Source organism: Takifugu flavidus, chromosome 20 (genome assembly GCF_003711565.1).
Source record: "Takifugu flavidus isolate HTHZ2018 chromosome 20, ASM371156v2, whole genome shotgun sequence".
Classification (NCBI taxonomy): Eukaryota; Metazoa; Chordata; class Actinopteri; order Tetraodontiformes; family Tetraodontidae; genus Takifugu; species Takifugu flavidus.
In genome coordinates this window covers 4825235-4839562 of record NC_079539.1, presented here as the reverse complement: position 1 = coordinate 4839562, position 14328 = coordinate 4825235, and the positions used below count along the sequence as shown (strand labels likewise).

The following is a 14328-nucleotide window of genomic DNA, read 5'->3' as shown; positions in this document are numbered from 1 at the left end:
CATCTGTTCCACTCTGCCCCAGAAATAGCTCCATATTTCTCACCAGCAGAAGCTGACACAGAACTGCAGCTGAGTGTCCGGACACTCGGATCCTAACATAGTTACATGGTTTGAGACTAAATTGGTAAATCTAATCTATCATGTTTCAGCCAGTGTTCTATTTTTCATCATCACAAGATTTGAGAAACTGTTCTATGTAAGAATTTGATTTGAATAAGTTACCTGAGCTTACCAACTCCTGTTATGTATTATTAATATGTTAAAAATAATGTCACAGTAACATTTTGCATGAAAAACAGATTTATGATGCAACTGCACAGATACTTTTATTCATAAAGTTACTTTCTTCTTTGTGTGTATCCTAATGTGATTAGGATTTTATTCAATAACCCCCAGCTCAATAAATGTGTAATGACATGACAATACTCTATGCCTGATATGGTCTAATGATTAAGGACAAAGACACAAGCTGCAACTTATTTTTCACAACAGACTTTATTGTGGTCATTTGGATGTTTGTTATTTAGTGTTTCTTAGAGGAAATATTGCACACAAACATCGTTAAGCACTAAAGAATACTTGAAACTAGTGGCTATCGGGTATACATGGGTTTGGGAAAAGGGCTGAGAAGATGCATGATCACAAGACACCTATATCACACAGCTGCAGACAAACATTATTAAAGTTCTCCTGGGAGAAAGTTACAGAGAAAAAAGGCAGATAATAGAAAGAGAGTTGAAGAGAGAAAGTGTTGACATAAAGAAGACAGAGAAAAGTGTCAGTTCAGCGTTTGTAAGTTTGACATGTGTTGTTTCCTTGGAAACTGATGCAATATTATGGTCACCTGATACAATATAGAATCAGAATGAAGCTGTAAGCCCGTGAGTCCGGTAAGTAGCTGAAAGCCTGCGGTTATTGAGTTTTAGAGCCGTTAAACCAGAAGTTCTCAGTGTTGATCTTCGGTCTCTGTAAGTCATGTTGGTGTTTAAAGTGTCTAGTTTCTTGTTTCAAGTACTTTCATCTAAAACACACAAGTCGCTCACTCGCACCTCTGTGTGCCGTTTCCCTCGAGACTCAGCCTCTAATGGAAAGTCGCGATCGAAAATCCTCGCTGTGCTGTGCCCAAAACCACGTTGCATTGACACAGTGCCACAAGAAATCACTGTGGTGTGTTGGCTGTGTTTTAGTGGGAGGACACCACTGCAAAATTCATACAATGCTCCTTAAGTCAGCACATAACTGTATGTGTTCATGTTGTTCTTACTGCACGTCTAAGCAAAATCCACATTCAAACGAAAAGAAAACTCCTAATTATTATAACTTGTGCATCTTCCACCCCTTCAGTCGTCACAAAGCTATTTATAATATAATACAATACTTTAGAAAAACAAGACATTTCAAGGTTTATGAAAATATCCTGCTTCACCAGATTTACAGTGGGAAGCTCTACCCGAGCACACCAGCTCCATAAAAAAGGAAAGTTCTCTACTTTGAAAAAAAAAAAAAACTATAAATAAAAGAGACAACCTAAAATAAAAGACACTCCTTTAAAAGCAGCGATGTTTGGTAGAAAAGTATCTTACAGTGGTAACAAAAAGCAATGGAGGAGGGAACCTCCTGTTGCCTATTGTAAAAGGCCAGTCTGGACAATCGAGCATGACAGGCCTCAATGAAATTCAGCAAAATCACTTAATGTTTGTACAACAGCAGCAACATCAACTAATGACATCCCAGACATCCATTTGAATCAGATAAAATCCTGGCTCTCTTCATCTTGCCCATGTTGATAATGAAACCTGACATATCGGTGCTGAGTATTCTGCCGCTACATATGTTCCGCCGTTCATCGATGTAGGATTATTTTAATGGATCACAACTCCAGTGAACAAACTCATGTATGAGCCTTCAACCGTATTTATACATTCATGTTGACTCCCTCTTAAGGCGATAACAGACGGACGCACTTTATGCTTTGGTGTGAGTGACGAGCGTTATTTGCGAAGATGACGGTATGACATTGTGTCACGTGCAGAGATGTTTTCCTCCTTGTGTCAAATGGATTAGATGTCCTCATGTGCAGTATGTTGGCAATGCTGCATGTTACTTGAACTATTGTTACTCTATTGGATAACAATGGTTTAGTCGAAAAAATTCCTTCCAATCGTGCCTCAAAATCAGTAGATTGGAAGGTCTGGAATTAAAATAATGTCTGTTGCATGGAGCTAAATTTCAGTGTTAATTTTAAGTAGTGCATTGCAGACATTTTTTTTAGGTGTCATCGTAGCGTGTGTGTGTTTAAGAGTCTGCTTAGGTTTAATCCTAATGTACATCATTTAATTTATCTATAATGCCTCTTAAATAATGTCATTAGTTGCAAAGCGGGTCTACATCTCAATCTTACAAGCTGGGAAGGACTCATCCTGCATGACAACGGTGCTGCTGCTGGCCAGAACCATAATATTTAGCTCCTGCTGCTTGTCGTGGGTCTCCTGGTACCACTCCCTCATGACATCTGTGTCGTGGGTCGGGATCAGAGTGACCTGACACAAGAGGGGAAGAAAATCTGAGCTCCTGCATTCTGATTCCTGAAAATAGTGATAAATGTGGTGTTATTACGCTCAAACCTCACCTGCAAATTGGTTTCCCACCGGTTCTTTCCTTCCAGCAGAGCATCAAGGACGGCCCTGTTGGGCTCCTGAGCTGTCAGGTCATTACCGCTGACCACATAGTAGGAGGAACGCACACGGTTGAAAAACTCTGCATCAACATTCTTAGCACTGCAGTGGTTGGGGATGTAAACCAGATCCATGTACATGGGGGGGCAGCTGGGTAAAGAAGCTGCAGCCGACCCCTTTCCAGTCCCAGCGCCTTAAATATAGAAATTTCACATTCAATTAGGGGAAATCATTTCTAAGTTGATTAGCAATATGATGCCAGTGAGCAGAATCATACCTGAGGTGGCACTTTTCACTCCTTTAGATGTGGAAGTATTTGTTGCATTTTTGGCATCTTTTCCCTCTCCAACCGTCTTCTTTGGCGAGGACGTCTTTGAGTCCTTAACCTTTGCTAGCGCAGTCTTTCTGGCTGGCGAGGAAGACTTTTTCATTAGTTTTTTCTTTTTGAGCTTTTCCCCTTCTGTGTTGGCATTGTGAAGGTTTTCTTCCACTTTAAGGGCCTCTGGATCCACCATGCAGACATCGTGGTTGTCTGAGGATGGAGCCGAGTCCCTGAGTGCCACTGGGGGAGGGTCGGCATGTCTGTAAGTCAGGGTTCTATCAGTAGGCAGAGTCTCAGAGTCATCTTCAGAGTCGATGTTAGCATCTGCTGTAATAGAGGGACACTCCTCTGTCCCTGGAGGAACATCTGAATCTGTCTGGGAGGGGACAGATTCGCTGATGGAAGTAGGCGGGGTTTCATCACATTGTTTGGTGGAGAGCTTTCCTCCTGGGGGTGGGGGTGCACCTCCCAACACAGCTTCAGGCTTCTCCTCATTCAAAGCATTCTCTTCACTGATGAAGTATTCTAGGGGGTTTGGATTGATAAAAGACGGAGATAATTCTGTCTTTGGGTGCCGATATTCACAAGAAGTGACCAAGCAAAGATCAACATCAGTCCTAGATGGAGCAGAGGGGCTCTTCTTATTGCAGTCTGGGTCCTCAGAACCACAGGCAGGGTTCATTTCACACAAATCTGAGGACAAAGGTACCTGTGAAGGAGAAGACACTTTCGGGCTCACGGGGGATTTTTCCTCAGGGGATGAGTCTTCACATTTAAAGGGATTAGTTTCTTTGGCAGGGGAATAGGTCCCCTCTTGGAAAGAACCAAAAGATAATGGAGAAGAAGCTTTTGGAGGTGAGGGTGACTTCTCACTTTTCTGCTGCTGCTGCTGCTGTGTTTCAAATGTATGAGAACAAATCTCTGCAGATGGAGATAGAAGGCTGGTGCTCTCTTTAGCTGGGGGACTCCCCAACACTGGGGATGGTTCACTGGAATGGGGTGATGGCACAGGAGATAATGCTTTTGGGGTGACTGGAGACTTCTCTGCCGGCTCAGCCATGGCAGGCGGAATCTCTGTCATTTGGCATGGAGTTGACACAGATGGAGTGGACTGGGACGCATCCGATGGGGTTGCAGATGCGGCAAGGATTAAATCGCTCTCTTCAAAGAACAGAGGTTTTTCTATGCCTGAGTTGCACTCTTCAGATTGTCTCTCACCCGACAGGTTGTAGTCAACCTCAGTCGGGCCATTCTCTGTTGCACCCGAGCTGCTTCCCCCTGATGGGTGCTCTGGAGATTGCTTACTAAAGTCCATGGCTAGAGAGTGGTCAGGAGACTCCTGGCCAAACTCTATTGACATGGTGGAATGCTCTGGTGACTTTGAGTCCTGAAGGTTTGTTCTCCTTTTTGACCTTGGGGAGATGTCTGGAGATATAGACATCGGTCGTGGGCTATCTTCTTTAGATGGAGATCCCTCAGCCTCGTGAAAAGTGGTTGGGGTTTGAACCACAGAGACAGACAATGAGTCCTCCACTTCTGTTGAGCGAGGAGAGCCTATTTCAGCATGAAGGGAAGGTGAGTCAGTGGTGGGTTCAGGCAAGGAGCTGGTGGCCAGAGAGGTGGTGGATACTGAAGCCAAATGTGAAAATGTATCTTCTGCTACCACTTCCTCCAGAGGTGTCCCTGACTTGTCGGACACGGTACCTTCTGAAATTGACATTTTACCCTCCTCTTTGAAAGCTGTGAAAGGGTTTGCGTCTGTTTCGTATTTGTTCGAAGATGGTGAGTATAGGGAATGGATGTTTTCTTGAGTTTTGGTATCATCTGCGCCGAAGGGCAACCTTTCCATCATTATTGGGGACTCTAGTTCAATTGGATGGGAGCTTTCTGTAGAGGACATTGCTCCTGCTGCTGCAGGGGACGTTTCTAGTTCTTGTTCAAAAGGCTCCGGGGTCACTCTTTTAGATGAATCTTCTTTATCACTTCTGACTTCCTCGATTATTGGTCCCTGCATATTATCTTCAGACAAATGTGGCAGAGTTTCTTCTTTTTCATCTACTGGTGACTGATAATAAGGCGTGTGACCAGCAGAATGGGGCGAGTTAGCGCCTTCCAAAGTCTTGTCATCTGGACTGATGGAAGAATCAGCTGTCGCTCTGGTGCACCCTGCCAGTGTCGTGGACAATTCTATTGGAACGGTAAATAACGAAGGAGACTCGACCTTTTCCTTTTGCTCTGCAGTGGGAGAGCTTACGAGAGGTGAGATTGTAGAGGCTGAAGCTGGAGCTGTGGCCAGCTCTTCAGTTTTTCCTGCTGATGGGAAGCCTTTGCAGATTTTGTCTTCTTCCAGTGATGACGGGGGCGATATTGTTGAAGCTGTGTGGTTGTAGTCGTGACCTTCTGTTGCATCATCCTCAGAACGATCCAATTTAGGCAAGTCTAAAAGCGGTGAGAGATTTTTCCTATCAAAGTCTGCAGGTGGAGATGTGGCAAACTTGTCAACATCCTGTGAGGGAGAAGCCGTCTTTTCACGAAGGGGTTCATTGCTCATCATGTCCCCTGGGGTGGACGTCTCATCCGTGACTGTAGGCACACTGGAAACCTCCTTGGTGGACTGCATATGAGCAAAACGATCGTCCCTGATCTCATCGTCTGAGGCCGTTTTACTCTCAGCGTCAGCCGTAAGCATGTCATCGTGTATAGATGTGGCTGGAGAAATTGGTGAGGACACTTTCGGTGAAGCAGATAAAAAGAGATTAGGTTCTTCAGACTCTTTCTTACTTACAAGCTGAAGTTCTATATTGTCCTTAGACACGTCGTCTTCTTCAGCCATCTGTCCTGGTGGGACGTCATCCTTTTCCTGTTGATCATCTCCAGAGAGAGGGAGCTTATCTTCATGTTCTCTTGCCTGTGGTTCATACACCTCTTCGGTCTCTCCCTTTTCTTCATAATCCACCCTCTCGTATGTCTCTTCCATCACAGTGCCTTCATCTTCAAACTTCTCACTGACACTGCCATTGAGCTTGCCCTTAAGAACTAGCTCATCTGGGGTACCACCGCTGTCTCCTTCAGCCTCCATCGTAGTTATTCCCTCATCCATTGATTCCAGTGCTCCAGGTGACTCTTGGCTTAGAATGATTTCCTCACTGTGGATCAGGACAACTTCTTCTTCCTTTATTTGCTGTGCAGTTGCATCGTCCTCTACCAGGTCTTCTGCTTTAAGCTCTTCAAAGTCTTTAGTCAGGTCTTCTGGTGATGACATCATTGATCTTTCTGCTTCAAGGTTCACTGGTGCAGCGGCTACACTGCCTAACACTTTGCTAGCATCCACTTTTGAGGCCTGCTTCGCCACCTTTGTCTTTCCCGTCTCTTTCGGCTTTGATGGGACTCCTGCATCTTTCTTGGAGGGAGTGTCTTTCTTCAGAGGCTTTGGTTTTGGTGATACACCCTTCTCCTCAGCCACACCAGATGCTTTTTTTAGGTCTTTGGTGGGCTTTCTGACATCCTTCTTCAGCTCTTTCTTATCTTCCTTTTTCTCTTTCATGGGTGAGTCCTTCCTTGTGTCCTTTTTCAAAACTTTCTTTGCCTCGTCTTTTTTAATTTTTTCCTCCTTTTTACCATCTGGTTTGGGCACCTCGTCTTTCTTTCCCACTTCTTTTTTTACCTCCTTTTTCTTTTCCACTTTGGTCTCCTTTTTAATCTTTTCCTTCTCAGCTTTGGGTTTTAAGTCAGCTTTCTTCTTCTCTTGGGTTTCATTTGCTTTTTCAGTCTTTGGTTTTAATTCACTGGCCTTTGCTTTTTCCTTTTTCAACAGGGGCTTCTCTTTCTTTTCTGTCTTTTGTGTTTTCTCTTCTTCAGCCTTTTCTAGAGCTTCTTCCTTTGATTCCTTCCTCACACTTTTCATCGGTGAGGGCTTTGGAGTGGATTTCAGACTCTCTTTGCTGTCTGTCCTGATTTTCATCTTGGCCTGCTTTAGCGTTGGTGTTGACGGCAGACTGGAGGACATTGAGCTTTGAGTGACAACGTGCTGCTTGAGAAAGTCCAGATGTTTTAGCTTTTCCAAACCTTCAAAGATATGATGTTGCGTGGCATTTCCAGGAAAGAGAACACGCACCACCTTCTCAGAGGGATTTGCAGGATGCCACACAATCAAAGAAGAAATGGAGGTCAAGTAAGAGACAGGGTACTCGGCTTCCTTCCCATTTGGTAATAAAATCGAAGCCGTATCTTTTTCACTGCCTGTCCACTGTTTCATGAAGTGTTGCATCTCCTTGCTATTTTTGGATGGATTAAGCACATACATCTCAAGCTTCCCGACCCCCATCTTCTGAAAGAGAATGATTGGCTCTATTGTGTTTCCCAGGGGCCTTTGCAAAGGCTCTATTCTCAAATTGAGCTTTGTGAGCAGCTGCTTTGTTACCGCTGCCTCCTCTGCGCTTTTCCGCACTCTGTAATTGAGTTCAGGGTTCTCCAGATTTTCAGGAAGGTTCACAAACACAACGCCGATATCTGGAGAGATCATATTCTTCATCCAGTCGCTGTTAGCTGTCGAACCCTGGGATTGTTCTTCTTCAAGCTCTGCAACTTTCCTCTGCAGCATGCTGTTGATTCCTGGCAGGTTGTCTTCACTGATGTGGGTCAGGAGGATGGAGTCCACTCTGTCAAGATGTCTCACCAGCTTCCAGAAGCACGACTTCCTGTCCGAGCCGCCATTAACAAGCATGTTAAAACCGTTGACGGCAAAGAGAGCGGAGTCGCCATGCCCAGCTGGGAAGATGTAACAGCACGGTTTGGAGAGTTTGAGGAATCCGCCAGAGGTTGGCGGTTCGAGCATGTCAAAAGGAGATGGGATGTCTACTGATTCAGATAAATACTCAGTGAACTCTGAGAGACCCTCCATTTCAGGAAGTATGGGAGTGGAGTTTATTTTCATGTTAATGAAATCTTGCAGGTTGTGTTTGTCCAAGTTGGAGTTTTTCCAGTCGCCTTGCTGAGGGCAGAAGATTGTGAGGTTGGCCTTGTTTGCTGGGTGAATGGTGCTGAGCAATTCGCCAATCTGTGCATGAGAAAAAAATATAGCTCTGATCCAAGGAATCCGTGCAAGAATGGGAGCTTTCTGAGCAGGCCTTCACCGTGTAATTATGAAGTTACAGTATGAGAAGATCCTGAAGTAAGTCTCAACAGTTTTTGAAAATATGTAAATAAACCACATCAACTATTAGCGGCTCACCTCTTGGTCAGTAAATATGTCAATAAAGTTGAAGAAGGAGAAAGATCCAGACTGAAGAATCAGCTCCCCGGTGTTTTCGGAGCATTGCCCGGAGAGAATCAGAAGCTTATGTCTGGAACTGTCAGAGACCATCAAACGAACCTGGAAATCAGAAGATCTCTTTCATGGGCCATTCCACCTACTTAGCTGAGACACTTTCACTGACCACCGTCCACTTTGCTGCTTCACTTCATCATATCTGTTCTGTTTTTCTTTCTCACTTTAGCTACATCAGCAGTAATAGATGGTTGACCAGGTCAATCTTGTGGTGGCTGAGGCATTTTAGCGCAGTTTGACTGCAGACATGGTAGGTAAATACTGAAGAAGCACATTGACATTATAAGTTCTTTTTGGATGCTCTAAAATATCCTCGGTCTTTATTTCAATCAAAAGGTGAAGTATTGCAAAATAAAACCTTAAGCTGTGCCTTTGTTTTATTTCAGCTGTCTGCAATCCTTCCATTTGGGTAATTACATTTGTTGCGCACTAGCATGACTCGGTACACAGAATAAGGGAAGAGTTACCGTATAAAACTAACAGTCTGTCAACAGCTGGCTCTGTTTACCTCAGTGCTGACTGCTTCATCTGAGGGATTGATGAGCACCACGGTTTCCAGGACGGTGCTTTTATGGTGAAGAATTCGCTGTCCTGCAAAAAAGAAAATCCTTTCATGTCATATTTTAAATATAGTTGCTTTTAGTGTTGTGGGAACTTATTTGCATTAATTAGGAATGCCAAAAAGGATTAAAACTTTAAAGGCAGCCTTCAAAACAAATTTGTCTTAATTCTCTCTGTGCAGGTTTAAAAAAAACAAAAATCGGCCTCTGTCCTCGCAACTTTGTACAGTAAAGACAGAAAATGCACATAAACCACATAGACCGTCATCGGTACCACTTCCTGTCACGTCTGCTGCATGGACCAACACGTGGTAAAGGTGAGATTGCGGGCCAGGACTCGATTGACCTCAGCAATTACCTCGGTCGATATTTTAAAAAAAGAGCGAGCCTCTGGCATGTCTCTATCTCAGCGGGAGGGGAGGCGATGTGACAAGCCTCGCTGAACATTCTCCTTTTGGCAAAGAGCAAGAGTGGTGTGGCCTGTTCACCGCAGACTGGAGCAGACAGGGGGCATCGATGTGAATGGCACCGCACCAAAAATAGATGAGTGGAACAACTAACTGTCTCCTTGCATCTGCATCAACAAAAGATTTCACGTAACACAATCTGACCGCCGGTGAATGGCCTTTATATGCACTTTCACCTCCCTGTCTCCTTTTTCACCTTAACAAAATAATTGATCATTGCTTTTCTGCAAGAAGTGAAGGAGCCCCCCCTCCCTCCCTCCCCCCCAGGGCGTTGTTTCCAATGTCACTTTTAACTAGATTAACTGGACGTCTGGACCTAATGACCTTGCCAATCGCGTTAAGCCACAACATTTGTATCCATCATAATGCCACAGAACAAAGGATGGTTCATATTTAGACCAGCTGATAAGGAACATTAATAAAACAAAACAGGACAAAAATGATCAGCGGGATCATTATTGATCTGTTTCAAGGCTAAAGTGCTGTCTGCTCTAGAAGCAGAACACTGATAAATCTATACACAGGCAGATGTATTATATATCCATCAGGGAGACTCCAGGGACTTCTTATTTATTTTTTGTCCCCTGTCCTGCTCATTTTGGAGTCTTTTCTTCCTGTGCTCTAATGGAGTGTGATGGATAGAGTGTGTTCTCTCGGGCAGATGGCTAATTGCATCTGTCCTCCTCTGCCTGACACCACCTGCTGTTTTGTGCTTTCAGCTCTAAGGTAAACCCAAAAGCTTAAAGGATTAATTTACTTGAGCAAACCTTGACCAGTTTTTAAAATTTTATGTGGGTTTTTTTTTGTTTTTTTTAATTTCAACATTAACTTAAAACCATATAAATCATGCTAATTGCCCCCGAGCTAATAAAGAAATCTTCACAGCAGTCTTTTTCATTAAAAGGGTAATACATATATTTAATTCAATAATAAACCAAGATCTAATAGTTGTGTTTGTGTCTAAATTCTTTTACTGATAAGTGCTGCTGTTTGTTTCTGGGTTGCAGGGTTTTAATCTTGTTTTTTCTTCTTAACTTGATCTGTTTTTCTCAACCCCTATCATCATCTTGTCTTCCCCTCACCCACTCAGCTCCCAGAGGCTCCTATATTACCCTCTCTACTTTATTTTCACTTGCCATCAGGGATTCTACATTGCTAATTACCCCCCAGTCAACAGCGCATCCACGGCAACGGCGCACACTGAGGAAGAAAGGGAGAAAAATGGAGGACGTGGTTAAAAATGCGGTGAGGGGGACAGCGAGTGAGGCCTCTTCGCTCCGTCTTAACCATATTAAACCTTCGTAAGCCTTTTAAGGGTGCAGAATAAAGAATTTAGCCACTGAACAGTGGACCCTGCTGGTCAGTTTAGAACAAAAGCCAACAGATGCTGGAACTGCTGCCACCTGTCAGGGCGCGTTGCCAACTGACAGACCGCATGTCCCGCCATGTTGGATCTGTTCCATCTTTATGCTGCCTCACCCTCTCTGATACAGCAATAAAAGGACCTCTGGTATCGTGCAACAAAATGCTGAGAGGGGCGTATCCAGAGATGGGTAATTAAACCCCTCCAGCTTCTACAGCTGACTGCAGTGCCACTAAAAGTGTGGACTACTGCAGTATGGGTAAAAAAAAACATCTTGTGATGTAGTTAAAAACAGCAATTAAGTGTAGTATCTGAACACCTTTGCCCTTGTTTTACAGTACAGAGTAGAATAACTCTACTAAGATGTTCGGATTGTAAAAAAGGACATTTCAGCTGTGATGCTGCAGCATTGCAGACAACACTCAAAGCTTTGCATAATGCAACCACTTCAGAGATGGACTCTAGAGCACAGCGGTGCCGAGAAAAGCTTTCAGGTGGAGACAGCTTTGAAATTTGTGCTGCAGGATTCCCTGTGACTTCGACAAACGTTGCTTGCTCTGGTTTACCTTTTGCATCAGCAGAGAACCGAGCTGAGTGTCTGGAGACAAACAGCTTGAGCTCTTGGTCCAGGTTGCAGTCGATAAGGTTGGTGTCCCATGAGCGGATCCCTGCCAAATGGACAAAGATTTCAGAAACATACGAAAGTGCAGCCAGCAAAATGACAATTGATAATGGACGTTAGATTAAAATAAACCAATGGCCATAAAGATCCAACAATATATGCAGACTATATACTTTTCTGGCATTAGTAGGGAATCAATAATGGGAAAAATCGATATCTCCGTTTCTGATTGACCATGGAAAAGACTTGCTTGCTTCACCTCTGCTGACTCATGGCGCCATCATCCTCTTTCTATAAGTGCAGCCTTTCTGGAGGCCCCTGATGATGACCATGACATGACATGACATCAGCTTGGACCACATTCAAATGAGCCAAAGGAAAATTCACTTCCAGTCCATTTCTAATGGCATCAGAGGGACCGTACTGGAAAGGGTGTGGCAGTTACAGGAAGCAACCAATGGGAAATGAAGGCTTTGAATTGAAATGATGTCACTGTTTTCTTTATCAGGAGATAGATGATATATATACACACACACACACACACATATATATATATACACACACACACATATATATATATGCATATATACACAGACAGACAGACAGACAGGAAGCCAGACAGCTCTATTCACTAGTTCATTCACTAGTCCCTTCACTAGTCTACTAGTCTAATATTTACACCCCTTTTTTCACTCCTTGCAGGTCGCTTGTAAATCGCCCTTTGTAAAGGTTCCTTGTGGCTTTCCGTAGGGACCGCAGTGCGGCCCGGGCCACGCCCACCTGCCGGTGAGCGATGAGAGAGAAGCTGGATGCGGGACGATGATGGTGCTGCTGAGGATGTCGATAGAATTATACACCCTCAGAGACAAGTCACATTTATTTCACTGGCGAATTCATACATATAAATCAGGTGAAACTACGTCACCCCCCCAAAAAAAACACTGCAGACTGAATGAGACCTGCTTTCACTCAAACAAAACCCCGACGCTCCAACACAAAGCCGCGCAACAGAGGCGCAGCTGCAGTGTGGAGCGACGTGTTGCATTATTGACGCACTTTTCCTGCTGAATCACTGCCGCCAGTTGGGCCTCCAGGAACATTTATACTGGGAAAACTTGGTCATAAATGGGTGCTGTCGATAGGTGCGCATTATATATGATGATATATTTCTGCTTTTATCCAGCGTCATCAGTATTTCATTTAGATGTCAGTGATTTGCTGAATGGTGAGAATGGTTGCATCGTGCACAAAAACGGCGCTTTATTCATCTGCGCTCAAGTTCGGGTGATGATCCGAAGTTCAGCCTGCTGTGGCCTCCATCAGCGTGGCGATGAGCTCCATCTTACCTTTCTCGATGTCCGCAATGGCACACTTCAGATGATCATCCGACGTGACCTCCGCGATGACCACCAGGAGGTAGAATCTGCCGTCGTTGAAGTGCTGCGGGCAGCTGGAAGACGTCGGGGACAGCCCGGCGCTGGGCTGAGCGCTCAAAGCCTCCATGTCTGCAGATTCCACCAGGGTAGCCATCCTGTCTCTCTCCCCCACGCTTTCTTTCTCTCCTCTGTGTCCCGTGTGCGCGCCCAGCAGCCTCCTCCCTTTTATTCGCCGCAGAGACCGGAGCGGTTTCCAGACATGCGAGTGGAGCTCTGATAGGAGTGGCCCGGGCTTTTTATACCAGCACACATTGTGTCACAGTCGCTAACCGGGGAGAGAGGAGGGCGCCGGTTTTTTTTTTTTCTCCCTCCCCCCTCTTGTTGCACCCACTCCACAGCTGATGTCATCCACAACGAATCAAACGCCGCCGGAAGTCACAGAGATTCGATGTTTTTGTCTTATGTTGTTACCTGTTAAACCGTGTTATTTAGAAACCATCACGTTTAGTGACAATATATTCAACATGTCAATTTTAAAGAAAATAAATAAATCCTAACATGATAAACTATCCCGAGGCATGTGGGGATACCGCTGCCTTCAAGTCACTATAAACACGTTCAAGTTGGACTAAAAACTGATGCTTCCGTGTAAATAGGAAACATCACAATAACCTGTCAAGACTTACATGGTGTTTTGTCTATAAAGGTTCATTTTAAACAAAACGATTGTATCAAATGACCAAAAAATGACCTTTAGCTAACAATAACAAAAGAAAATAGTTTCAAAAAACAACTTGACGTTATTCACCTTAATTTACCCCCCATAAAAGTAATCCCCCATGGGGTTCATCCTATCGATAAATTACATATAAATATACCACAAAAAGAAGCAAATATGCTTTCATTAGTCCACCATTCAGTTTGCTGTCTCATTCATGTACGTTGGTCTCAAAGAAAAGAGACCTACTACAAAAAAACACAAAGAAGCAGGGAGATCAGAGGGGGGAGGGGGGGGTTGCAACTACAAACAGATAACAGGAAAAGAAGATAAGAGGATGCTACTGTGCTTGATTTGATTAAGAACAGAAAAATGTGTACCTGTCGTCTTTTTGTGTGTGATAAATGCAGCTGGCAGCGAACCGCTCTGTCGGACGATTCCAACATAAAGGCGTTCCCTTTGAGACTAATTTGAAGTTGCAGCTGGAATTCTGCCCTTTTGAGACAGCAGACAGGCTTCAGGAAACTGGCAAATCTCGCACGTTCGCCAGAAACATCAGAGGACGATGCAAACGCACAACCTGAATATCGCTGCCGAGGTTCCCTGAGGCGAGACTCATTGATGTGATTCCCTCTCTTGATGGGGTCACCACAGGTGCGTTATTGACTTTTAAATGGGGCAGCCGGGAACGGGAGTCCACCCAGCAGCTCCCGGGCCTCAATATTTCAGGGCCTCTGAGCTCTGGTGGGAGGGCACGGTCATACACTCCTCAAGGCCACGGGAGGTCAAATCAAAGATTCAGCAGCCGGGAAAGAAGAGAAAAAAGACATTAAAAATACAACAGCCAGCCACAGAGAGTCTCAAGACAGCCGTGCGCTGCTTCCTGGAGGTGGATGATG

General features: G+C 44.4%; 1 protein-coding gene across 1 annotated transcript; it reads right to left on the bottom strand.

Annotated features, from left to right (window-relative positions):
• Positions 1-476: 476 nt before the first annotated feature.
• Positions 477-13486, bottom strand: map1b (microtubule-associated protein 1B). The gene is made up of 7 exons (XM_057018698.1): positions 12682-13486; positions 11280-11381; positions 8832-8914; positions 8228-8368; positions 2953-8053; positions 2630-2868; positions 477-2540 (listed from the first exon to the last, which is right to left on the bottom strand). The coding sequence occupies exons 1-7, from the start codon at positions 12863-12865 to the stop codon at positions 2385-2387; spliced, it is 6006 nt and encodes a 2001-aa protein (XP_056874678.1). The 5' UTR covers positions 12866-13486; the 3' UTR covers positions 477-2384.
• Between the last annotated feature and the right edge of the window lie 842 nt (positions 13487-14328).